Consider the following 27,065-nt stretch of genomic DNA (forward strand, 5'->3'; position numbering starts at 1 on the left):
CCTCCAACAATAGCTACCAGGCACGCGCATAACATCTCATCATTCATTTGTACCATCACCCACGTGGGTGAAGCGGTTGCATTTGTTAACTGTAGCAGTCCCCTCCAGTGAAAGTGGTGATGTGAGCGCAGGGCAGATGAAGGGCGCTAAAGTGCGCATCTCAAGCAGAGTATTTAATCCATACAAGCATTGGCATAGCCATTAGGTCTCGCCTTTGGGACCTTATAAGTGTTTAGCCATGCAACAGTTGCATAACTAAATACTCAGAAGGTCCCAAAAGCGAGACCTATTGGCTATGCCAAGCGGCCGCGAAAGTGAAAGTGATCGCGATCAAACTTCAAAGCGGCCCTGCGGCCGCGAAAGTGAATGTAATCGCGATAAAGCGCGGCGCGCGAGCTCGCGCACATGCACTGTAGCTCTAGGCTGGCCTGGTAGCACTTTTTGGAGCCCTCTCAATAAGTCTCGCCAGACCAGCGCATGCGCTGGGTCAGGCGAGACCTAATGATGTTATAAAAAAGACCAGTGCTACTGATTGCATTGACGTGTTAAGGATGAAAGGCACAAACTGTTGTTAAGGGATTCAAAACTGTGAATTTTAAGTCGCCCACAGATCTTAATTGCAAACTAAAATAACACCTAACCTTTAAAATCACTAAAAGCACAGTGGTAAGCGAGCAACTTACAAACAAAATCAGTGAATGTATAATATTTGCCTCTGTTTTGATCTTTTTGATAGTGGGTGAATAAATAATGTGTGCTGTACTGTAAGTAGAGTAAATCAAGATGTTTACAGTATCTCTCAGGGATGTTAGCGGGTAGTCATTACCCTGACAACTCCCATTCACAATGCTCTGTAAGAGCTGTTGTATTCTCTCTGCAAAAGTTGCCTTCTGTTCGCTGGTGCTGGCTCCAGGAGAGGACATGAGGTGGCACTTACTTTATCAGCTTAAGTGTATCAACAAGGAGGTTGAGTGAGTGGTGGTGCCCAAATCAGAAGCTCGCACAAAACTCTCAGCCTTCATGCTGAAGAGGAGCTTGTCACTACCTCTACAAACCAGTGGGAGTGGGTGAACTGTAAAGTACCTATAAATTAAGAGAGTCAGAGGAGGGGTGAGACCAACAGAGAGAATCAGCCTTAAGCTACTACAAAAGCAGAGACTAGGCTTCCTTGCTCTTGAATTGTTTTTAGACTTGTCAGGGAAACGCTACCGCTTAGTTTAAAAAAACTTCGCTTTTAAAATCAAAATTGCACTTAGAATTGTATTTTGCACGTGAAATTGTTACCGTAGTGCTCCTCGCATAAGACGGCTGCTTCCCGGCTCCCTTGATTGCTCCTAGAGACTCCCCCCGGTAGCAGCCAATCACGCTGCGAGAGGGCGGAGCAGAGGGCGGGGAACAGAGGTAAAGGCAGCTCCCAGCACGGGAGTCCCACACTAGGCTTCCTTGCTCTTGAATTGATTTTAGGCTTGTCAGGGAAACGCTACCGCTTAGTTTGAAAAAACATTGCTTTTAAAATCAAAATTGCACTTAGAATTGTATTTTGCACGTGAAATTGTTACCGTAGTGCTTCTCGCCTAAGACGGCTGCTTCCCGGCTCCCTTGATTGCTCCTAGAGACTCCCCCCGGTAGCAGCCAATCACGCTGCGAGAGGGCGGAGCAGAGGGCGGGGAACGGAGGTAAAGGCAGCTCGCAGCGCGGGAGTCCCACACTAGGTTTCCTTGCTCTTGAATTGTTTTTAGGCTTGTCAGGGAAACGCTACCGCTTAGTTTTAAAAAACATTGCTTTTAAAATCAAAATTGCACTTAGAATTGTATTTTGCACGTGAAATTGTTACCGTAGTGCTTCTCGCCTAAGACGGCTGCTTCCCGGCTCCCTTGATTGCTCCTAGAGACTCCCCCCGGTAGCAGCCAATCACGCTGCGAGAGGGCGGAGCAGAGGGCGGGGAACGGAGGTAAAGGCAGCTCGCAGCGCGGGAGTCCCACACTAGGTTTCCTTGCTCTTGAATTGTTTTTAGGCTTGTCAGGGAAACGCTACCGCTTAGTTTTAAAAAACATTGCTTTTAAAATCAAAATTGCACTTAGAATTGTATTTTGCACGTGAAATTGTTACCGTAGTGCTTCTCGCCTAAGACGGCTGCTTCCCGGCTCCCTTGATTGCTCCTAGAGACTCCCCCCGGTAGCAGCCAATCACGCTGCGAGAGGGCGGAGCAGAGGGCGGGGAACGGAGGTAAAGGCAGCTCGCAGCGCGGGAGTCCCACACTAGGTTTCCTTGCTCTTGAATTGTTTTTAGGCTTGTCAGGGAAACGCTACCGCTTAGTTTTAAAAAACATTGCTTTTAAAATCAAAATTGCACTTAGAATTGTATTTTGCATGTGAAATTGTTACCATAGTGCGCCATGCCTAAGACGGCTGCTTCCTGGCTCCCTTGATTGCTCCTAGAGACTCCCCCTGGTAGCAGCCAATCACGCTGCGAGAGGGCGGGGAATGGAGGTAAAGGCAGCTCGCAGCACGGGAGTCCCACACTAGGCTTCCTTGCTCTTGAATTGTTTTTAGGCTTGTCAGGGAAACGCTACCGCTTAGTTTTAAAAAACATTGCTTTTAAAATCAAAATTGCACTTAGAATTGTATTTTGCACGTGAAATTGTTACCATAGTGCTCCATGCCTAAGACGGCTGCTTCCCGGCTCCCTTGATTGCTCCTAGAGACTCCCCCCGGTAGCAGCCAATCATGCTGTGAGAGGGCTGCAAGAGGGCGGGGAACGGAGGTAAATGCAACACGCAGTGCGGGAGCGCAGCGGACACGTGCAGCGGGCGCGCTGGCGGCACGCCAAAGGCAAGCCCGTCTGCACCCATCCGCGCCCAGCCGGGCCCCGAGGCCTGTCATTATGCCCGCCGCACAACCAACTCCGGGGAAACTCTGAAAACATTGCATTCTACTCACTTATATCTCACCCATAAAACCCTGGCTCGCATATCTGAACTCGAATTTCACGCCAACCGGCGCACTTTTCCGGAATTTCAGACCCCAACCATTCCCAAGTACACCTCACAGAGCCAGGCTAAACTCGAGGCTTCCCCATTCTCTATCTACTATCTCAATACTCGTTCCCTTATCAAACACCAGTTGGACATTTTTCTTCTCCTCCTCACCGACAAACCTAGTATTCTACTGTTGACTGAAACCTGGCTTACCGCGGATTCTGCCCCTGATATGCTGGCGGCTCTACCCCCTGACTATTATACATGCCAACAGCCCACTTGGCAAATCAGGTGGGGGGGTCGCAGCTATCGTTCACACTAGTCACAGGTTTTGCTCCCTAACATGTCTCCCTCTTAAAGAGACTGAGAACATAGCAATAAAACTTGACTCAATTAACGACTCCTTTGTCTGTGTCCTTCTCTATAGGCCACCCCATCAGATGCCTCTCTTCCCCCTCTCACTCAGTGAAGTGATGGCTAAACTCGTGATTGAGCATGTTAAGATCCTCCTCGTGGGCGACTTCAATTACTGGTACAAAGACCCACATGAAGGCCCACATGAAGGCTGAGCTATCTGACCTTCTCAGTAATCTAAATTTCAGCCAAAAGGTCGTATCCCCCACCCATCTAAAAGGTCATATTCTTGACCAAGTTTGGACTAACGGCCTGACCACCTCCATTCCTACTGTTGTTCTCTGTATCTGGTCAGATCACCATCTGTTAAAATTTATACTTAGATTTCCACCTATCAAGAAAACCTGCACGGCCGAAGGCGGCCTTTCTAGGAAGTGGAACACTGTCAATAAAAAAGAATTTCTGGATACGTTAACTAAAACTGCTCCGCCCCTTGGCACTGACATTAACACAACAGAAATTAACGTATCCGAATGGCTACTTAATGCTAGTAACAAACATGCACCCCTTAAAAAAGTAAAATTAGCCCGCCGCGCCGATGCACAAAAATGGTTCTCTAATGAATTTAAAACCCAGAAACTGGCTGTGCACCAGCTAGAGAGGCAATGGCGTCTGAAATACTACCCGGACAAAAAACTCCTCTATATCGCAGCCATGAAAGATTACAAGAAAAACATCCTGATTGCTAAAGCCGCCCCTTTTTTCTACACGCATCCTCAATTCCAGTAATGATTCTAAAGAACTTTTTACTATAATTAATGAACTATCTAATCCAGAAAGAATTGTACTAAAAGCTATGCCCTCACAAACGCTACGTAATTCTCTCAACGATTTTTTTATAAAACTATTTTATATGCTACATATTTCTGTGTCACTCCATACTGTGTCTGTTGCACATATTCTGATGCATGGAAAATGAAATACATTGTAAAGTACATATAAAAGCTAAAAGTGGGGAATGCAAGAAACCATTTGGATTATTTGTTCACAAGAATTTTTTATATTTTCGTTTTTAGTGCCAGCACTTCAAATGTTGCCAGAATCGAAGAGATGGAGAGGCTTTTGAAAGAGGCACAGGCTGAAAAGACTCGATTACTTGAATCAAGGGTAACATATTCAGTTGTCATCTTTTTCTAGACGTTAATGTGAAATAAGGAAGTGTGAAAATCTCATCAGTCCAGGGGAGTAGCCAGAAAAAATAAGTACCCCCCACTTTACACATCTTGAATTGATATTAGTAAATGAGTGAGCCCAATTCTTCATAAGGTGCTTGTGAAGGTAGATTCCCCCCAATAATGTTTTCAGATTTTTTTTTAAAGTAGAGCTAATGGGGGCATTTTACAACAAAATCTTAATAGCATTTAGACAAAAATACAGGCATTTCTTGAGGGGCACTCAGGTAATAATCCCAAAATTAAGGGCCTACTTACTAAGGACCTTCCCTAGAGAGTTTGGGTATTTCCATCAAAGATAAAAATGGTGCTGAACAATGTTTGAACAGTAAAATTGCCCTGAGGAATTTGTTTAAAAAAATACCCATTGGTTTGCAATTTCATATAGACATATTTCCTTAGTGCGGGGGCGGAGCTTGCTCACGACCAAGATGGCCGCTTAAGCCTTTAGCTCCGTGACACTGTCCTAATATCCGGCATCTATCCGACAGTCTTGCAGCATTAAATAATTATAATACCGAGGCCTGTACCCCGGAACACGCCAGGAGCGCAGAGGTCGAACTCCGGCTCTCCTGTGACCGAGAATGAAGCAGCTACGGAGCCCTGGCGCCGCTCGCCTTGCTGGGCCTGGATCCCCGGGCTGAAGTGGAGCTTAGCAGCGGACTCCGATCAGAGATGTGCCACTGGGGCACTGGGAACCCGATTGGCGCTCCGTAGTCCCCGGAAGCCTGCTGTGATCACTGTTACTGCAGGCCCCAATTCATCGAGGCGCACCCGGGGGGCAGATTGCGCACCGGACGATTTGGCGATAGGTGTAAAAAGACACGCAGAGAATCTGGGCCGGCCAGACGAGCTAAGGCTGACGGAGAGAGGAACTGAGCGCTTGCGCTACAGGAGTGGCCGGTTCCCTCCAGAACACTGGCACGTGAGTAGGACCTACGGGGTGATTAGCCCAAGGTGGGTGCCCCTTGCTGAACCCCATTACGGTCCTGAGCGTCTAGGAGAATAGCTGCCCCCTGGGACCGCCATCTTGTTCCGCGCGGCCTGAGCACGCTTTGCACTGCCCTGAGGGGTGTCTCTGCGGACAGGACCTGTGTGTACTGAGTCAGCGTGCGAGGAGAGCGGGGTGGCCCAAAAAAGATTCCTGAAGTGTGCAGACTGGGGTGCTCGCCGCTACGGGGCTGTGGTGGTGCGGACACTCTGGAGCTGCGGGGCACATGTGCGCGAACTGAGCCCGGGTGGTGGGATCGGAGAGGAGAGGCACTCCTCAGCTGGGACGGGACTGATTTCGTCATTTCCCACTGACTCAGTCCCCGGTGGCGGTATCCTGGATTTTTCTTTGGTCTAGCGTGGGGCAAAAATCGGAGTCTCTGCGGCGACAGGCAGGGCTGCCTGAAGAAATGCGGTGTGGCCCGGGCAGCAGCGATGGAACTTTTAGCTGACCTCTGAGGCCCGGCCTGGACGCGCACTACCGGATACATCTTGTTAGCAGGCGGCCCTGAACGCTAATGTATGTGAACACCATCAGGCGCTAGCATTGAGCTGCAAGACACTAGCTCCATTCTGCACGGAGTACTGCCCCATAGGAGGGATAGACAGCGGCGGGGATTGTAATCGCCTGGACCACCCTACGGTTGTCCTTACCATTCGGAGTGCTGGGCTTCAGTGCAGGAGTGTGAAGGAGCTCTGCCTGGTGGGTCCTGCAGAGTGCAAGAATGGGCAGAGTAGACAGAGCACAGCCCGAGCTCTCTTATGAACAGAAACAGTCGAAGTCACATGACGCCTCCACAGATGAGACTGCCAGGATGCAGGCCCCCACGACTGAAGACCCTAGCCCAGACATCCGGGGTATGCTATTAGCCATGGAAAAAAGCTTGCAAAGCGGTATCACCTCTTTAGGTATAAAGATGGATGCCCTCTCCTACAGGATGGACAGAATGGTTGAGCGCTTAGACAAACATGCTGAACGATTGAACATGTCAGAGCGGAGAATAACGGAGGCGGAGGAAGCACACACTACGCTAGACACAGAACACAAGCAACTTGGGAGAGTCCAACGTGTCCTCCAAGATAAAACGGATGACTTGGAAGCGCGTTCTCGTCGCTGTAACCGGAGTCACTGGCCTCCCGGAGTCCACCCCGACTGGTAACATGGAACAATTTATTCAGAGGCTGTTGGTCACGCTGCTGGGAGAGGGGGTCTTCTCCGCCATGTTCGTGGTGGAGAGAGCACATCGTTCCCTGGGGCCTCGACCACCCCCGGGGGCACCACCACGACTGATTATCGCAAAACTGCTCAACTATCGAGACAGGGACACTGCCATGAGACTGGCGAGGGAATAGCGTCCATTGACTTATGAAGGTTCCGTGATATCACTATTTCCAGACTTCACCAACCGTGTTCAGGAGGCGCGCCGACAGTTCGTCCCGATGAAAAAACACCTACGAGATATGGGCATAGACTACACCATGTTGTACCCTGCTAAGCTTCGGGTTAACAGACAGGGCCGTTCCCACATCTTCACTGATCCAAAGTCCTTGCAGAAGGCTCTAAAGGACTGGTCCAAGGAACACCAACACAGCTCGGAACGGCACCTGCTTGAAGAAGCGACTGGGGAATCTCGGGAGGAACAAGATTAACAATGGCGGACTATCGCTAGTCGATAAGTATGGTCTTGGGGTTGGGGAAAATGGGGCGGGGGTAGACTTGTGGGTGGTTTGGGTACTGCCTATTGTTGTCTGTAGCTACCTTTTCACAATTGACACGACTGGTGGGGTAACACTGGCCTAGCCCGAGATTCATCACAGTACAGATGGAGGGGTCATCGGAAATGATGACGAAGGATAACTGGGGCAGTTGCCTGATGGGGCGGCTATACGTGAGACATATAGTGACTGCGCCAGAACTATTGCAGATGGTAGGCCTAGATCATTGGGGCACTGAGACCTGGACATGTGAGGGTAGCTGCCAAACTTGTTCCATATGATTTCTAAGGCCTGAGTCTATTTGATCTGTGAGGCTGTATTATTGTCCACTGACTGTGCACGGGGGGGCTGTTTAATGTTTTTACTGTATTCCTTGCTAGTACGAGCAACATCCGCCCGTGAGTGAATCACACAAGGGGAGGAAATTTGGTTTTGGGAGGGGGTGGGGGAAGGGTGATTGGGAGTTCTAGGGGATGCATCACGGCCGAGTTGAGGGAGGTCTGTCGTGGGTGGGGGGAGGAGGGGAGGAAGGGAAAGTTTTGTGGTTTTGGTTGTTTGATGCTTTGTGTCAGTTTCTACATGGTGTGCTTATTGCTTATTTGCTGCATAGGTCGGAATACACAATGTGCTCTAATACACACGATGGTGGGACCCAGTGATGTTAACACGTCGAAGACGCTAGACACCCTTCGCGCGCTTACGTGGAATGTTCGGGGGCTTAACGACCACCGAAAATTGCGCAAGGCATTGAACTATTTAAATAGGCAGAATATTGATATAGCCCTATTACAGGAGACGCATCTCCCACTGAATAGCGCATTACTACGCAGTAGAGGACTGTTGGACAATATAAACGTCTCAGGTTTCACTACACATGCCCAAGGGGTGCTGACATGGGTTAACCCTAGGTCATCCTTCACAATGGTCCAATTGGACTCAGACAGAGATGGTCACTTTGTGATCTCCAGATGTCAAGGGAAGGGCGTTGATCTAATTATAGTAAATGTCTACGGCCCCAACTCAATTGCCCGGAGTTTTACACAACACTTGCAGGCGCTGTCAACAAGCTCCCGGAGGCACAGTACCTTTGGGGTGGGGATTTTAACCTGGTCAGAAACCCGAATTTGGATAGATCGGGGGGGCAACGAGGCGACCCTCTGCAGCGGCAAGAGCACTTGAGAGTACCATGGTGGGCATGGATCTTTGTGATGAATGGAGAACGCAATAGCATGATAGGGGAGGTTATACTCATTACTCTGCTTATCATAATTTGCACACTCGTATAGACTACTGGTTGGTTTCATCGTCTCTCATGAGACACACATGGGAGTGCTTGGTTCTTCTTCGTACTCTATCGGATCATTCTCCTATTCTGTTAGTTCTTACCAAGCCAAGAAAGACTATTCCGCCATTTACTTGGCGGTTTCCCCCTTACTCATTGCTGGATCCTGTCTTTAAAGAAGATATAGCTGAAGCTATTGAAACTTTTTTCACCATTAATGTGGGGTCTGTGGATAGCTTTCAGGTTATATGGGAGGCCTTCAAGGTCTACATTTGGGGCGTTGCTATGGCCAAGCACTCGGGGGTTCTCCACTCTATCCGACAGAGACTAGCTGATCTTGAACGGAAACTGGGTGCCTTAGAAAAATGACAACTGGCGTGTAAAGATGAGGCAATATTGCATGAAATCAAAGAACTGTTGGGAGAATATCAAGATGCTGCTGACAGCGAAATCAAGCATTTAGGCACATATACCACGGCATGTGTCTATGGGGAGGGCGACAGACCAGGCTCTGTACTAGCGCAGATATTGAAAGCTAAGCGCAGCAAAACGCTGGTCACTGAACTTAAAACGGCAGAGGGTGAGATACTATCTGAAGAGGCGGATATAGCAGATAGGTTTAAGCAATTTTACACGGAATTATACACATCCCGGTCTTCCGGCTCGGAGGATGGAATCATTGACTATCTCAAGCAGATCAAATTACCATTTCTCACCAATACACACCGGGAGTTTCTTATGTAACCCGTAGAAAAAGACGAAATTTTATTGGCCTTGTCGGGTATGAAAGCTTCCAGCGCCCCGGGGGCGGACGGTCTCACAGTCGGCTTTTATAAAACTTTTCTTGATTTATTGCTCCCACACCTTTCAATTCTTTTTGACGACATGTGCGTTTCAGGCGCGATGCCACCAATGATGAGAGAGGCAATAATCGTCGCCATCTCTAAACCGGGAAGCCCCTAGACGAGTGCGGGTCTTATCGTCCGTTCTCTCTGCTCAATGTTGACACCAAATTATTCACTAAAATACTTGCTAATCGATTAGTCCCCCTGGCGCCGGTATTGGTAGCCCCTGATCAGGCGGGGTTCATTCCAGACAGGAACCTTACCTACAATCTTCGTACGGTTTTCGGAACCATTCAACATACCAAACAGGACTCTAAAGCGGTCACGGTCTTCCTCGACATGGAGAAGGCCTTCGATTCAGTCGAGTGGCCCTTCATGTGACAGGTACGGTCTAGGATGGGACTGGGCACAGTCTTTCTTCAACTGATCGGGGTACTTTATGATTCCCCCACGGCTCGTATTAAAATAGGCAAATTGGTAACGGATTCTATTATAGTATCCAGAGGGACGAGGCAGGGCTGCTCGCGGTCCCCCATTTTATATGCCCTGGTTGCTGAACCACTAGCGTGTGCATTACGGGAGTACCATAGTCATAAAGGTGTCTGTTTCCCGAATTATAAGATCATAGTGTCTACCTACGCAGACGACACGTTATTATATGTTCGCGAACCGGAAAGAAATCTCTCCTCTGTCCCCAGGGAGGTAGTACACTTCGGGGCACTATCGGGTCTGCATGTTAATTGGTATAAGTCCATAATTTTCCCACTCACCTCAGTCACGATACCTTTTGAGCTGGATTTTCCATTGCAATGGTCCACTGACGTGATACGGTACCTCGGTATCCATCTCCACACGGATTCGGAGATCGTGTTTAGGGAAAACAAGGGCACTGCAGTCAACAGACTGGAGTATGACGTAGAAGCCTGGATTAAGTTGCTGTTGTCTCTACTTGACAGAATCTCTATCATGAAGATGGTGGTTCTGCCCAGATTCCTGTTTGTCTTCACAAACATCCCCATTGTTCTGCCTTGTTCCTTTTTTCAGAGAGTCAACAAATCATTGATAAAATTGGCCTGGGCGGGCAAGCAAGCGAGGGTGAATTGGCAGATACTTACTTTACCCTATCACATGGGGGGCTGGGCACGCCAGATTTAAATTTGTACTACAGAGCGGCACAAGGCACTCAAGCTTATTATTGGATACATGGGTCACCGGATATTCAGTTTCTTCACATGGAAAAACTTTTCGCAGATCCACTCCCCCTTCCGGCCACGATCTTTGAATCAACAGATCGTAGGATGGGGATATTAGACTCCATTAACTTGACTCAACATGCTTGGCATAACTTACTGCAATTACAAGCGGGGGCACTGTTGTACTTCCCGCTCATGCCCATTGAATGGACTCTTTGGTTGGCCCCGTGTAGGGATAAAGGGGTTATACGTGTGTTGCAAACATTGAACATACTAACGGCGGGGGATTTATTTCAAGATGGCACAGTTAAAACCTGGGAGGAGGTGGAGGACCCAGCAGTTACTAGCACCATGCTGCAACGGTTTCAGTTTCATAGAGTGAGGAGAGCACTGTATGAAATTTTGGAAGATGATCTACAGGAATCCCCTGAATTGCTAGAACTGTCCTACATTATCAGAGCTAAGTCGCCCTGCAAAATGGTCACTAACATATACAGGTTAGCGATGTCCCATAGATCGAATCATTATACTAAAGCCAGGCTCACCTGGCAGCGAGATTTGCAACAGACTATCGATGACTCCATGTGGACCTATTGTTGTACCAGTACTAGACGTATCTCCTTACACGGCAGACATAGACTGATTCACTTCAAGTATGTGAATACAGTGTACTACACCCCAGAGAGATTGCACAGATATGGTTTAAGGGAAAGCCCGGCTTGCGACATTTGTCGTGCACAATCCGCAGATTTCTTCCATCTAGCGTGGCAATGTCCGGGGGTGTATAGATTCTGGGAATGGGTCTTCCTGGAGTTGGGGAAAATAGCCGATATGGAGCTCGCTCCAGATCCGACTCTGGCTCTTTTGGGGTATTCAAACAATTGCCTAAGGCTATACGTAGACTGGTGGATATGGGCCTTCTCATGGCTAAACGGCGGGTTGCAATGTGCTGGTCGAAGGGCCCTATACCCACAATGACACAATGGTGGCACAACATGCTTTACCGTAGTACACAAACAGAGAATTTTAGTGAATTGCTTCGCCCCCCGAGTAGACCCAAGAACTTCTGGGGACTTTACACAACATACTTGCTCGCCAGAGAGTCGGACATTGACGGCGAGGCCCTCACTGACCCTGATGACAATACACATGCCACGACCACTTAATCTGCTGTCTGCAGCCCAACATAGACGGCACCATCTTGGGTGTCTTGTCAATAGGGCGCTTTGACTCCCCGGGGCGTATAGTATAATTGGATGGGAGGGCATACGGGTCTAGTGTCTGTTCGCTTGATGGGTATCCCAACCCACCGGTACATTTATATCCAGAAGACCTTCACTTGCTTTATATATGCTTTGCTATCTATTGACCGATGTAAGCTGTGCATGCTTTATTTATGACGCTTTGCTGTGCACCATGATCACTCTATACATAATGATCCTTATAATTTCTAGCTCGTGATTGCTGCCTGCCCCCTGGGTTGTTGGCCTATTTGCTGTGTATACAACTCATAAATGACACGCTGCCGGCCCCGGGTTGTAGGCAAGTGGCTGTGTTCAATGGAGAATTTTTCAATAAAGCTTTAAAAAAAAAAACATATTTCCTTAGTGTTCAAATTATCTTCCTTCACTTGTCCCTGCACCTCCTCTCACCATTCACAAATGGGCCCTCTAGTGTGTAGTGAAGTCCCAAAACCATCCCACCTCACTTTCATCTGAGGTTAGTATTAAGGTACCCTGCTTTCACTATATATTCTATCTTAAAGAGGCCATTCAGCGTATAGTAAAACTGTAGTGTTCAAGGCATATGAGCTGTAGATCGTATGCTTGTGCATAGATTGCCATCTGGTGTTGGGCTCGGATGTTTGCACTTTGTTTTTGTCTTGTAAGAAGTCTTTGTAGTCACGAGGTAGGTGACTCCTACTTAGGACGATAGTGCGCATGGGCATGGACTCCATCTCCAGATAGTTTTTTTTCGCCTACGGGATCGGATGTGATTTGCTGCGCACCGGGTTGGTGTCGTTTTCGAACCCCCTTCGACACGCAATCCCTCTCCACTCGAGGGTATTGTCTCGATCGTGTTTCCTTTTCTATGCGTATCTTCAAGATATATAAAATCCTCGACCTCGATCTTCGACGCGGGCCGTTGGGCCTACCCGCGCCGACCATGCCAGCAGTCAATGGAAAGGACTCCTTTCACAAAATGCCCTGGGTGTGGTGCTAAGTTCCCACACACAGACTTACACGAGGTTTGTAACCTCTGCCTGTTCCTGGAGCACAAAGACAAGAACTGCGAGGCCTGTGCATCTTTCAGGTCAAAGAAAACCATCCGTGACCGTCAGGCTTGATGTCACGAAATGTCTCGCTAAAGCAGCTCGATTCCAGACATCTTCGGAGCAGATCCCAATCTCCAGCCGGAACAACAAGCAGATAAAATCCGAAGCCGACGACTTTGACGTCGAAGACCAGACAGTCACCCAGGCTCAGTGGTCCATGAGTACCGAAACCCCTCTCCCAATCAAAACCAAACCTAAGGCTCCGGTAACACAGTGGCCCTCAGGCTCAGGTCGACACCGGCAACACCCCACCTTCTGGCCCAGCGATGAAACAAAAAGAAAAGCCTTCCGGCTCTGGATCAAGCCAACCCCATTCCGGTGCCGAAAAATCACCTTAGGTGCCAAAGTCTAAAAACAAGGAGGTGCCACGCCCTTCTTCGTCGGCACCGAAAACAACCTCGACGCCGAAGTCCTCGGCATCCAAACAAACAAAGGTCAAGCATCCGGAACCGAAAAAATGTTCGGAGACGAAAAAATCTCGGGAGCCAAACAAACCTTCGGAGCCGAAAAAACTCTTGGAGCCACAAATTCCTATATCAAAAGTTAAGGAGTCCAAGACCCCACAAAAAGCTTCAGAGACACGGGCTAAACAGCATTCTGACCATAAGCCTTCGGCCCTGACAAAGGACATTGTACCCTTACAACAGCTTCTAACAGATTTTTCGGATCCAAAGCAAAAGACTCTCTACATTGACCCAGAGACTGGCAAAGTTGTCTCCAAGCCTCCTAAAAAGAGAAAATTGGACACTTCAGAAGACCCTGAAATACCCATGAAGCGAAAGGAGATGGGCACTAATATTACTCCACCTCTCTCTCCTTCTCCAGCTGATACAAATCTGCTAATTTCTCCAGCACACTCCCCACAACATATATTTTCACCTCAACCACAGGATGATGAGGATGATTATAGTGATGAGGGTGAGGATGGAGATCCAGATAAAGATGATGACGCACATACCATTCCACACAATCCAGATTCTTGGGATGATTATAACACAGATCCCAACCCACACAATGACCCGGACCTCTATCCCTCTAGGCCATCACCACCAGATGACAATATTGGGTTTGCGCAACTCATTAACTCATTAATAGAGCTGCTCAGTACCACGGGGAACAATTACACTCTGACCCTTTAGAGGAAGACTTTTTACTGAAAACATTTACACTCACAAAAAAGTCCACACACTCCCTGCCAATGTTTAAAGGCATGTTAAAACATGTACCAGACCAGACGTTTTTAAGGACCCCGTCAGAGTCAGGATTCTCAACACCAGGGTAGACAAAAAATATAAGGCAGCTCCCAATGACCCAGTGTACATTAAAGGTCAGGTCACTTTAGATTCTCTTTTAGTGTCGAATGCACGCAAGAGAGCAAATTCACAAAGCACAGGCGACACCCCTCCCACAGGATAAGAAGTCCAAACTCATAGATGCATCTGGAAAACTCATTGTATCACAGGCTGCAAATCATTGGCTGATTGCCAATCCCCAAGATTTGTTGGCCAGATATGACAGAGCTCACTATGATGAGCTTGAAAAGCTAATCCAACATCTTCCTGACCAATTTAAAGACAAAGCTAATGACCTTATACAGGAGGGAAAATGAATAACAAATACATCCATCTTGTGCTATTAATACCAGCGTTTTGCTGCGCAGGCACGCTTGGCTCCGACTCTCCGGATTCAAACAGGAAGTGCAGTCAGCTATTCATAATCAGCCCTTTAACCAAGAGCACCTTTATTGGGCCCACAGTCGATACATCTTTAGAGAAGATAAAAAAGTATACAGAGACTGCCATGGGGGCCTCGCAATCCCCTAGAGTTTCACTTTGTCGCTCCTTTTATTGGGCTGGCTCCAAAACTACTGTCTCAGAGCATCCCTTTTCTTCCTAAAAGAGCCCCAATCAAAACAATTCCTCCAGAGGATACTTTCATGGACGGTACAGAGGCAACAATGGTAAGGGAAGAGGTTGCAGTAACAATACCCGCAATTGCCCTACCACCAAGCAGTGACTTCCCCCCGATCATCCCACTCCTGTTGGGGGAGGCCTCTCACAGTTCCTACCTGTCTGGAATTCCATCACAACAGACAAGTGGGTAAGACAAATTATCCAGTATGGGATTTGCTTAGAATTCACCTCTACACCCCCAAATATCCCTCCCAGATAACGTCCAATGTCCCCGGAACATCTGAGTCTCCTGAAACAAGAGGTTATCTCTCTATTACAAAAACATGCAATAAAACCAGCCCCCTAACACCATCAAGGCACAGGAGTTTACTCCTTCTACTTTCTAATTCCAAAAAAGGATGGCTCTCTCAGGCCAATACTGGACCTAAGACCGTTAAACCTCTACATTCAGTCAGACCACTTCCACATGGTCACTCTTCAACAGGTGCTCCCACTGCTTCAACAAGGCGACTTTCTCTCCACCCTAGATCTAAAGGACGCCTACTTTCATATTCCCATTCACCCCGCTCACAGGAAATATCTCAGGTTCGTGGTGGACGGTCAACACTAGCAATTCAAGGTCCTTCCGTTCGGAGTGACTACAGCACCCAGAGTCTTCACCAAGTGCCTCGCAGTAGTGGCAGCTCACTTACGAAGACAACACATTCACATGTTCCCTTATCTGGACAACTGGCTCATAAAAGCCAACTCGCACAGCAGCTGTGTGCAACACACACACAAAACAATCCAGCTGCTTCACAACTTGGGCTACACAGTGAATCTCACCAAATCCCACCTCCAACCGTCCAACACACAACTATACCTAGGTGCTACAATAAACACTTTAAAAGCTTTGGCATACCCCAACCCTCTCAGGATGCGCAGTATGCAAGCTCTAATATCCAGATTTTAGCCTCAACACTCATTACCAGCTCGAGTGTTCATGCAGTTGATCGGGATGATGGCCTCTTGCATTCTCATCGTCCCTTATGCAAGACTCCAGATGCGTCCCTTCAGGAGTGTTTGGGGCACGTCAGTGGAACCAGGCTCAAGGTCAGCTAACAGATCTGGTGTTGGTGGACTGCCGCACACATCACTCTCTGCAGTGGTGGAACACACAAAACCTTTCCAAAGGGTGGCCGTTCCTCGACCCGGTTCCACAGATAGTGCTAACAGCAGACGCATCGCTCACCGGCTGGGGAGCTCATCTTCAAAACCATACCATTCAGGGTATATGAACCCCTGAGCAAAAACAACACCATATAAATTACCTGGAACTACTGCCAATTTTTCTGGCACTAAAATCCTTTCAACTCCATCTGGTAGGCAAAGCTGTCCTGGTCCGTACAGACACCGTGACAGCAATGCACTACATAGAGAAACAAGGAGGGACACACTCTTTACAGCTTTCACACCTAGCTCAAAGCATATGGAGATGGGCCATATCGCAAAACATATATCTCCTTGCAGAACACCTCCCAGCGGGTACTCAATCAGATTGCAGATCTGCTCAGTCGTCAGACACAGGAGATCCACGAATGGGAACTTCATCCTCAAGTTCTTCTTCCATTCTTTCACATGTGGGGCCAGCCAGAAATAGATCTGTCGCCACACATCAAAACACAAAATGCCCACGCTTCGCATCCAGATATCCACACCCATTGTCCAAAGGCAATGCGCTATGGATGAACTGGTCAGGCAAATTTGCTTACGCTTTTACGCCTCTCGCACTAATTTCGTTAGTGGTCCGGAAGCTCAAACAGCATTCCCTCACAATGATCCTGGTTGCTCCAACATGGGCCCGACAACCATGGTTCACAACCCTCTTGGAACTATCAGTAGTTCCTCATCAAAAACTGCGCCTCTCACCCAAGCTTCTCACTCAGAACCATGGAGAGATAAGGCATCCAAATACCAATCAACTCAACCTTGCGATCTGGCTTCTGAAGTCTTAGAGTTTGGTTACCTCAATCTCCCACCAGACTGCATGAACATCATTAAAGAAGCTAGACGTAAAAAAAAAAAAAAATTAAATCCAGTATTTGTAAAGTGCGAACATCTACCCGAAGGCATCCCGGCGCTGGGGGCCATCGGGAAGATTAAGCAAGCTATTGCCCAGAGTCACATGGTGCTGGGCTGACCTGCCGCCGGTGCTGGGGATCGAACCGTGAGCCCCAGATTCCAGCGTCAGCCGCCTGGCCGCAGCGCCACACCTCTTCCTATGTCCTACCACCAGAGCATGTGACGCCGCAAAGAGGAAACGATTTGTAATTTACTGTACAAATAACAAAATCAATCCACTAGATGCTTCTATTCAAAACATTATATGTTATCTCTTACACCTACAATAATGTAACCTAGCATATACATCCATACGACTACACCTCGCTGCAATAGCAGCTTATCTCCAAAACAGACAACACTTGAGTACCCGCTATTAAAGCATTTATGGAAGGACTTAAAAGAATAATTCTACCTAGAGCTCCACCCTCTCCAGTATGGAATTTAAATATTGTTCTTACCAGACTCATGGGTCCCCCTTTTGAACCTCTGCACAAATGCGAACTACAGTTCCTCACTTGGAAAGTAGCCTGCTATTACATCTCTGAGAAGAGTTAGTGAACTCCAGGTATTAACCATGCAAGAACCATTTTTACAAATTCATCATAACAAAGTGGTTCTTAGGCATAACCCAAACTTTTTACCTAAAGTCGTTTCTGCCTTCCATCTTAACCAGTCTGTTGAACTCCTAGCTTTTTTCCCCACATCCAGACTCAGTGGCAGGACGGGCTCTTCGTACGTTAGACGTTAAAAGAGCAATACTTTACTACATTAAAAGGACAAAATCATTTAGGAAAACTAAACAACTCTTTGTGGCTTTCTCCCCACCTCATAAGAGCAATCCCATTTCCAAAGTAGGGATTGCAAGATGGATTGTTAAATGCATCCAAATATGCTATCTTAAAGCCAAACGCACACTAACCATTCCCCCTAGAGCTCATTTAACTCACAAACTAGGGGCTTCTATAACATTCTTAGGGAACATTCCCCTAGATGTTATCTGCAAAGCAGCAACTTGGTCTGCACCACACACTTTCACAAAACACTATTGTGTAGCTGTGCAAGCAAAACAACAAGCTAGTGTGGGCAAGGATGTATTAAGAACACTTTTTCAAACCACTGCAACAGATACAGGTAGCCACCGCTAAGGAGGTAACTGCTATATAGTCTATGCACAAGTTTACGATCTACAGCTCATATGCCTCAATGGGAAAATGCTACTTACCAGTATGCATCTGTTCTTGGCATGTAGAGCTGTAGATTCGTATACGCCCACCGGCCTCCCCGGATACCTCTATCTGTTCCAGTACTATCTTACTTATATATATTACACATGGACATCTCTTTCTATTTCTTACTAACTCCATCATAACCCTCCATGGGATAACAATCTGAAGATGGATTTGATGCCCATGCGCACTATCGTTCTAAGGAGGAGTCACCTATCTTGTGACTACAAAGACTTCTTCCAAGACAAAAACAAAGTGCAAACATCCGAGCCCAACACCAGATGGCGATCTATGCACACGTATACGAATCTACAGCTCTACATGCCAAGAACAGATGCATACTGGTAAGTAGCATTTTCCTTTCTTTACCCAATTGCGCATCTCCAAAAGTCACCAAAAATAGGCGTTCTAAGAGGTTGCTTTGTCTGATGACTTCAGATGGCGATTTGGTATATTTTGCGACATTATTCCCCAGGTGGCCCTTTTAATAGAAAAAAATGGCAACGTTGTCTCCCTTCCATTTCTTCTGTGACAGTGCACATGATAAGCTTCTTTACTGTGTGAGTCTAACAGTGAAGCCATATAACCACAATGCCAGTGGCGGCTTCTCCGCTAAGGCTAAGGCATTACAGCCTGTGTGGAGAACATGCCCACGCCTGCAGCCCCTGGTGGCGCTCAGACCAATAACAACAATGCATTGCAGCGTTGTGGTTGGTCAGGGGAGCGTGTGTGCCAGGTGCTTCCTGTTCCTAGAAGACGAGAGCAGGAGCAGAGACGTGGGACAAGGCGTGAAGGTAAGTCTCTTTTTTTTATCATGACCCACGCGCCACCCTACACTACATACACCCCGCCACCTGAACTGCCCTGGGACCCACGAGCCCTGCCGGCCGCCACTGCACAATGCTGTAGATAGCAATTACACACGTGGGTACTAGGTATAGATAGCATGAGGTTACTAGCCTGTTCTCCCTCCTTGGAGACCAAAGACAACAAAGTCACTTCTACAGATAGTCATGTCTGGCTGGGCCTCGGCTTGCACCACTGACTGTGGCTGCACCTGAGAGTAAATGCAGAAGGGGAGATTGAATGAAAAAAGAGATAGATGAAGAGGGCCAAGGCAACAGAAAGATAAGGACAGAGAAAACGAACAGGACAGGATGGACAGAGAGAGAGAAAGGGTAGGGCTTGCAGAAGAGGGTGGCAGAGTGATCTCAAGCTTCCTCTTCAGATGTTTAGTCACACAATATGTCCAGGTAATTTCTTTGCGTTCTGGGATTTGTAGTCCTGATCATTCCATTATAAATTCAGAACTTTAAGTCCCAGATTGCAATGAAAAAACATGAACTGGATAAGCTACTCCCACATGAACCTGAGCACCATGGGAGCTCTGGAGATAGTCACAGTGAATAGACAGAAAATCTTACAGAAAGAGAAATGTTAAAGGGATACCATTCACTAACAACTGAAAATACCTACTTATATTTGAGTACTGAAATTAATTGCATAGGTAACGGGCATCCCTGTGATGTTGTTCTTTGTGCAGCAGGTTTAGTTGCTTCCACAAAATCCACAACCTGATTGCAAACTAAGCGAGATCCGTTTCATAAAGCTGTCTAACAGATTCACCATTTTCCAAACAGCAACAGGGCAAGCTTTAGCGATCCAAATACAAAAATACAGCTAAACACCCTCCAAAGGCTACACTAAATATTGAGTGACTTCTCACTCGGTGCTAAATACAGATAATAAATAAATTAGGGAGAATAGAGGATATGTGGCGTAATGACCAGAGCTGCCGCATTTGGAACTATGGAATGCGTTTCTTATCCGTTTCCCCTTACAGAAAGAGAAAAACTGAATTTTACCCCATTGAAAGTGCTCAAATGCCCTCCCAACCAGTTTGCTCTACAAAAAAACATTGGTATAGCCAATAGGTCTCGCCTTTGGGACCTTATAAGTGTTAAGCCATGCAACAGTTGATGCTGTTGCACCAAGGATATTGTGCTGGATAACTAAACACTTATAAGGTCCCAAAGGCGAGACCTATTGGCTATGCCAATGCTTGTTCATTACAAAACGTCTGCAGAATGGTATTGTACATTCAATATTATTTCTGTATCTCACTGCCATATTAGAATTTAAGACAAACCACCTTAAAAGACTAGAAGCAAAATGCTTGGAATTCTTCGGCGCTTCAAGTTCCCTCTTCAAATAACTATTTCATAACAGTGCATTTGACCTAAACAAGAATTGCCTGCCATCACGCTGGAAATACTGTTACGTGGAAATTACACAGCAACCCTTCCCTTGTGCCCATGCATGATTGTCTGACAACGGAAAGAAGATGCGTAAATAAGCAAAAACAGCGCAAGTGCGAAAATTCCACTTCTCATTACAGTTTCCAGCTGCTCTTCATTTGTCTCCCTGCTTGCATCACGCTTTTCATCTAACGAAAACGGTCATTCAAGCAGTAATGGTGCTCCTATGTTGTCAAAGAACTATTGTAGCTTGCAAAACAAAAAGGCTTTGCTTTTGGAGTCCCCGGCAATAAAACGGCAAGAAATAAAGACAAATGATGCACCACCTTATTAATAGGCCAAAAAGAAAAAAAAGAAATCGCTGCAGATACGATAAGCATTGGCAGCTCCTCCACTGGAGCGGAGGAGCGTCACCCCACTTAAATCCCCCTAAAGCCCCAGAGATGAAAAATAAAATGGTAATTCGTTACCATTTTATTTTTCATCAGCCTGTCCTGCAACGTGTGTCAGGACTGGGCGGGGCCTGCTGAGTGGCAGCTGGGAGGAGTGGTGGGCAGAGGACTGCCTCTACACTGTTTACGGTGCCTATGTCTCTTTGGCCAGACATGCGCACTTTAAACCTCTCTACTCAGCTGTCTTAATAGAGCTGGGTTGAGAGCAAGTGCAGGTTTTGAATGCACTTGGGAGCCCCGAGAGACAGCCCTAATCAATCAGGGCGCAGCTCTCATGCTGGAGCAGCATGTGAGCAGGCCAGGATTGGTAGAGGGAGTTTGGTGGGGCCCGCACTGCGAGGAGGGATGTATTCTCATCACGATCTAGTAAATGTTTTCATTTTTATTTACTTTATTTTATTTGCGTGCACACGCACCCACCCATTTGCTCCTACCTCCAGTAGATGCCATCCACCACTGGTGATAAGCCTCATTTTTTGCCCATAGCTCGGAGCAATACCAGAGGTTCAATAAAATGTTGTAACTAAGTTATATGTGCACCATTAGACTGGACAACATTACCTATACGTATCTCCTTATGTGGTATAATTGATCAACCTGCTAGGCTTGGATCCAGCCAAACATCGGCAAGCGATAAATGTGACAAGACTGACTCCCAGATAAACCAGATAAACTCCACACCCGCCTACTCGGCTCAACTATTACTGTTTGACAACGTGGTTGCTTATTTTCAATGAAAACTTTCTGCATTCGCTGTAAATGGTTCAAGTACACTGGACGTTTCATAAAGTGTTTACTATAACATAGAAATAATTGGTGCAAAAAAATGCCTATGTTGGCACTATTGCACAGCACTCCCATTCTTATTACAAGCCTCAATAAGACTGTAACTGAGAGGGAATGTGGGCGAGTAGTCCTTTGCATAAACAACAAATTGATTTCTCATTTTCGTTACTTGTAATGTGACAGCAAAGAAAAGGGAGAAAGAAGGAATACACCTGTCATAATGTTTTAGACAACAGAGGCTCTTCAAGCTAGTTTCTAATCTGGGAGGGTGGGACAGGCTCAAGAAGCTGAGAGTTCTGGTAAGGAAAGATCTGAGAGATTCGACTCTGGATGCCGCACTTGGTGGTTTAAGTGTGGCCAACGAGTCCGGGGGGAAAGAAGAGTGTGTGTGTGTGTGAGAGGCTGACTGTGAGTGTGTGTCTCGCCTGTCAAAATGTTGGAAATGTAGTTTGGTGAAATGCCGTAGACCACTCAGAATACAATTACCATCAATTTGTGGAGAGCCCTGTTTTTTATCTGATAGCCACTCAACTTGGTGACAAAATTGAGGCAAGTCTATCACTTGGCAGGTTCAATAAGGTTTTGCTATCAAATGAAACATCTTGCCAAATGGGAGACGGAATGTTAATGAATGCTGACAAACAAAGTACAGCAATAATAAAGAGACCTAGTGACTGATCAAGTATGTCTGAAGAACGAAATTGAAGACATGGATGTATCTTCTCTATGTTCAAAACTGTGTATTGTGCAGCATTCATCCTAGTAGTAATGAACATCGGATGGTTGCCTAAGAGCGTTCCTGTTCAAGGGTGATTGATTGTGTATACCATATGACATCACGAATTCTGAGCAAAGAACTTAACACAGCCCACTGCACAAGCCACACGAAATGCATTGAGCTGGTGGAATGTGTCACCGAACAGCACACTGTCAAAGTTTTTTAATGAACATAATAGCTGTTTCCGTGTCATGGTGGCGCACTTTCTCCACTTACCAAGGACCAGAGATGTACCTGAAAGCACCCTCAGCTACTTACATCTATGTCCTCCGATGCTGTACACCGCTTCACAGTTAAAAGGGGCAGCTCTGTGTACATTAATAACTGAGTAAACCACAAGTGTCCAAAAGCATGAAGAGGGAAGGGCGAGAGATGGGAAGGGTTGTACTAGGTGGTCGGGTGTAGGATTTTCAGGAGCCCGCTTTCTACCAGATATGCATTCTTCTGGGTATGGAACACAGCTCCCCTAGCATAATGAAAAAGGCATGCATCATACAAAAGTTACCTTTCAGTGAATCATTTTCGGCACGCATGATGTCAATTAGAGAGCTTTCCAATGAATGCATGTCAAAGGTCCTTGTGCGATCCGGAAAAACAAAAACAGTTTAAAGGTAAGCTTTTTAAAACTCAAATTGTTTACATGCACTACACCTGAGCGCCACACCCTAACTAATTCGAGTAAAAATCGCACAGTGATACAGGATAGCATCCTCATTCTTCAGCATACCCAGTGCAGTTTGCAACAATACTAAAGTGGCAGCAATGTCAACAAGCCCGGGAGTTGTGCGCGCGTTTGCGCTAAACCGAAATAAAAAAAACAACACAAGAGTGGTGACGCGATCTGTGGTGGGGGAGGGAAATGAAGCGCAAGCAAACCGCCATGGCAGCTGCGCGCGTGCACGTTCGCATGGATGTAGGCTTGAGGCCAGCAAAAGCCTCTGGTAGCACTTTCAAAAGACACTCACTAAATTTCTCGCAGAGCAGCGCATGCGCTGGCTCAGCGAGACCTCAAAACTGCAAAATAGAAATGGTTTAGAGTGGTTGACCAGGCTGCAGCTAGCGGATAGGCATCTGTAATGGCTCTGCATCAAATACTTTTTGAAATGCTCTCCAGGAGGTGTAGTCCAAAGAAGGCCGAACACCAGTGAGAGGAATATGGCTGTGGGCTGCCAACAACCCCCATGATGCAGCAATCCATTAATTTAACAGGAGCACACCGACCCAATGCTGTTTGTCAGTGTCAACTTTGACAAAACAAGTAGCAGTGGGCTTGCTGCTCATTGTTCTCGACCCAGTGGAACCTGGTAACACCGCCCCTGCACCAGCTGGCAAAGCAGGGGGTTCACGACACCACTGCATCGGTCACATCATAAAAATCGAGGCCTCTCATTACTAGTATTACGGATTTTGGTGTGGTAACTATGCACCCTCCCCGAGTAACCAAGATTGAGGATAACTAACTCCTGGTAGAGTTTTTCAGGGTTGGTCCTGAGCGGCCCATTTCAAATGGGGAATGACTAGCAGAATCAGAAATGCTAGGCCCAATTCCACTTGTTATTCCTCATTTCCTCAGCAGGCTCTAGGTAAACAACAACTAGTCTGAGTTATACGGACCTTATCATTCTGGTGGCTGGAATTAATTCTTATTACTGGCTGTAGAAACAGCGTGCCACGCCCATACGTTTGGAAGCAGTTACAGTAACACATGAAAGTGACAGTCACCATTTCTGGTGTTTGTGAGGTACAAGGAAGGGAAACAGTAGAGGAACGTGTGATGAATGACATGTTTATCTGAGTATAAAGTGTTATGTGTGCTGGTATTTGTCAAACGGGACGCCGATGCGGGTCATGGTTTAGGCACAACAGCCGAGTATGTTTCACATGCAATCGTGGTAGGAACAAGCTCCCTGACCCCGGCACCTTTGAGGCACGCAAATTTAGCATCGCTAGCACTTTTCCTTTCTAGAAATTCAAGGAAGGATGTTTCCCCACTGTGAGTACATGAGGGGATTTTAATTTAACCAAGGGTAGGGTACACCTTAGCGTGTGTAGACCGCCCTGGTTATCAACACCGGTCCTGACGAAAACCTGGAGATTCTTCCACTAGGTTGAAACATGTAGACCACTTTTACTTTTTCACTTCACTTCACTCTTAAGATACCTCAGGTCAATCTAACCTCACACGGTATCTCATGATTTTTTAACATTGTCCAGTTGCTCCAGAATAAAAGATTCTTTATCCATAGAGAGTTAAATCTGGCCAATTTTTAAATCACTTTTTTCACTGGCACACACCAAAAGAAAATACCAGCTCCACTGCAATCAGGTGTCGCAGCACACCCGGATAGCATTCGGCTATCCGGGTGGGACCCCGATGATGAAGCATGTCACCAACTAGGTTGGTGAGTGAGGGGTCTTCTAAACAAGGACGATTCTGTCCTTTCGGTGCACCTCTCCCCAGTTCGGAGGTACTGAGGTACCTCAGAGGGTGTACTCCTTCTAGTGTTTATTTATGCTGGTATTGATCGCCACATGCTCAGTGGGTCAAACATCAACACGAAGTACCTCACTAAACACAGTATGAGGTGTAAAGGAAACCTATATAGACGGTCACTAGATATGATGGGTGCCAGCAACGTTTGTTGGACATCAAGCCGGAAAGATGGCTCAGTGAGTTAAACACTCAATGCAGATATTTAGCCATGCATTTTTATCCCGGCAAGCCTTACTATGTTGAGTTCCTTCAAAGTTAGTTACATTGATTACCACCATTGCCTATTAGTAGACCCTACTATTTGGAGGGGTAAGAAACAGAAACTTTGCATACGACACACTATATCAAAAACAATATGAGAAGTCATGGCACAATAAATAGCAGTGTTACAGGCATAGCAGTGACAGAAGAGCGTGCCCGGAGGAAGAGCAGCCCTGACACATGAGCAGTCCTGGCACCACAGTAGCTTGGATTTGAGAGCACTCTACACAAATGTGCAATCCTGGCACAAGAACACCGAGCAAGAAAAGCTACCTTGTGTTCATGATCAAACACTGGTACAAAGGCACACCTTAGCAGGAGAGGGGCTCTGGCACAAAAGTCCTGTATTTGAAACCTGTCAGACATGGTAGTTAGGTGCTATAACAAAAATACATCCAACTAGTTGCATGTATGACAGAGTCCTTCTTGTGAGCATAAAGGAAGGTTTGCAGTAATCGGTCTGCAGAAGACGTTCTCAACGTGTGCCTGGCACTCCTTCAAGTTGAGTACACACCAGCAACAAGTCAGTTGCAGCAGGATCTATCTATCTATCTATCTATCTATCTATCTATCTATCTATCTATCTATCTATCTATCTATCTTATCTATCTTATCTATCTATCTATCTATCTATCTATCTATCTATCTATCTATCTACCTATTGTATGCGTGTGTGTGTGTGTTTAGAGAACAAGCGAGTGAGAGAATCGAATCAATTCTAATGCGATTTAAATATATAAATATTTAAATCAGTGGCACAGGGTATGAGTATAGGAAGATTGCTTGACTTCTGTAAATTAGTTGACTCGTGCATTTATTGAGTGCCTTTCCCTCAAGCAGTGACTACACCAATGTAAAAAGTTCTGAATAATTTGTATAATATATACATTGCACTGATAACTACTTGTCTAAACTCTACACAGTATTTGAAAGGGTTTAAGAAGAATGTTGAGAATAGTGAGCAAGGCTACGAACAATTGATTACTATTTATTGATCAGCAAAATCTGACTAAGGAAGTGAAAGGAAATGAGGTATGTTCAGTCCTGTAGCAGGAGGAAGAGGGTCTCTACCAATTCTCAAGAGTTCTAGATAGAGGAACAGTATGAGTATTGGGACCTGTAGGCTCCGAACTAAACAGATATGGATTCTGCTTATAGCAAAAAGGAATACATTGCTTTCTTAGTGAGTTGTGGGTACCATATATCACTCAGAGGACCGGAGGAAAGAAAGACAGATGGAAGATATTGTCCTGGTATTATTAAGGAGGCTGGAATTTATCACTGAGAAAACTTCATTAAGGGATGCTGGGGTTAGTGCATTTCTTTTTAGAAACATGTATCGATGAATACACAGAATACTTCATTTAGTTCATTACGAAGGTATAAGACCACACAGCAGGACACATTTTATTAATTTTCATGTAAACATAGGAACACAGGTTATTACATACATATTGTGGGACATTTAACAGAAGTGAACACATTTTCAACAATGGTTGGGCATTGTCAGACATTGGGTTACTGGCTGAAGGGGTGAAACCCTACTAAAGCAGCAACTATAATCCTTGTCAGGGTGAAGTCATGAACAAACCCCAAATTAACCTGTGCTTAACCATCTAGTAGCATGGTACAAAAACAGTCAAGCGTAACTTAGAGGCAATGTGTAAATATTAAATGCAGCACTTCAAACAGTAATAAAGTGAAAATTCAAAACAAGGAAATTTCCAACAACAAAATAGAAAAATAGAGTATGTTTTTTTATAAACAACTCAATACTGAAATGACAAAAATTCAATCAATAGAACCAGTGATATGCAATTTTAAAGACTTAAGTGAAAATAGCACCAAAAAGCCACAAGCTTCTGGTTGC

The 27,065-nt window shown here is 46.2% G+C and overlaps 1 protein-coding gene across 3 annotated transcripts in view; it reads left to right on the forward strand.

Annotated features, from left to right (window-relative positions):
• The window catches only part of PHLDB2 (pleckstrin homology like domain family B member 2), a 484,972-nt gene that overhangs the window by 433,366 nt on the left and 24,541 nt on the right, over nucleotides 1–27,065 (forward strand). For all 3 annotated transcript variants that reach the window (XM_085622330.1, XM_085622331.1, XM_085622332.1), the window contains one exon: nucleotides 4,408–4,498. In XM_085622330.1, the coding sequence (XP_085478456.1) occupies nucleotides 4,408–4,498 (91 nt within the window). The remainder of the gene's footprint in view (nucleotides 1–4,407; nucleotides 4,499–27,065) is intronic.

Source organism: Triturus cristatus, chromosome 8 (genome assembly GCF_964204655.1).
Source record: "Triturus cristatus chromosome 8, aTriCri1.1, whole genome shotgun sequence".
Lineage (NCBI taxonomy): Eukaryota > Metazoa > Chordata > Amphibia > Caudata > Salamandridae > Triturus > Triturus cristatus.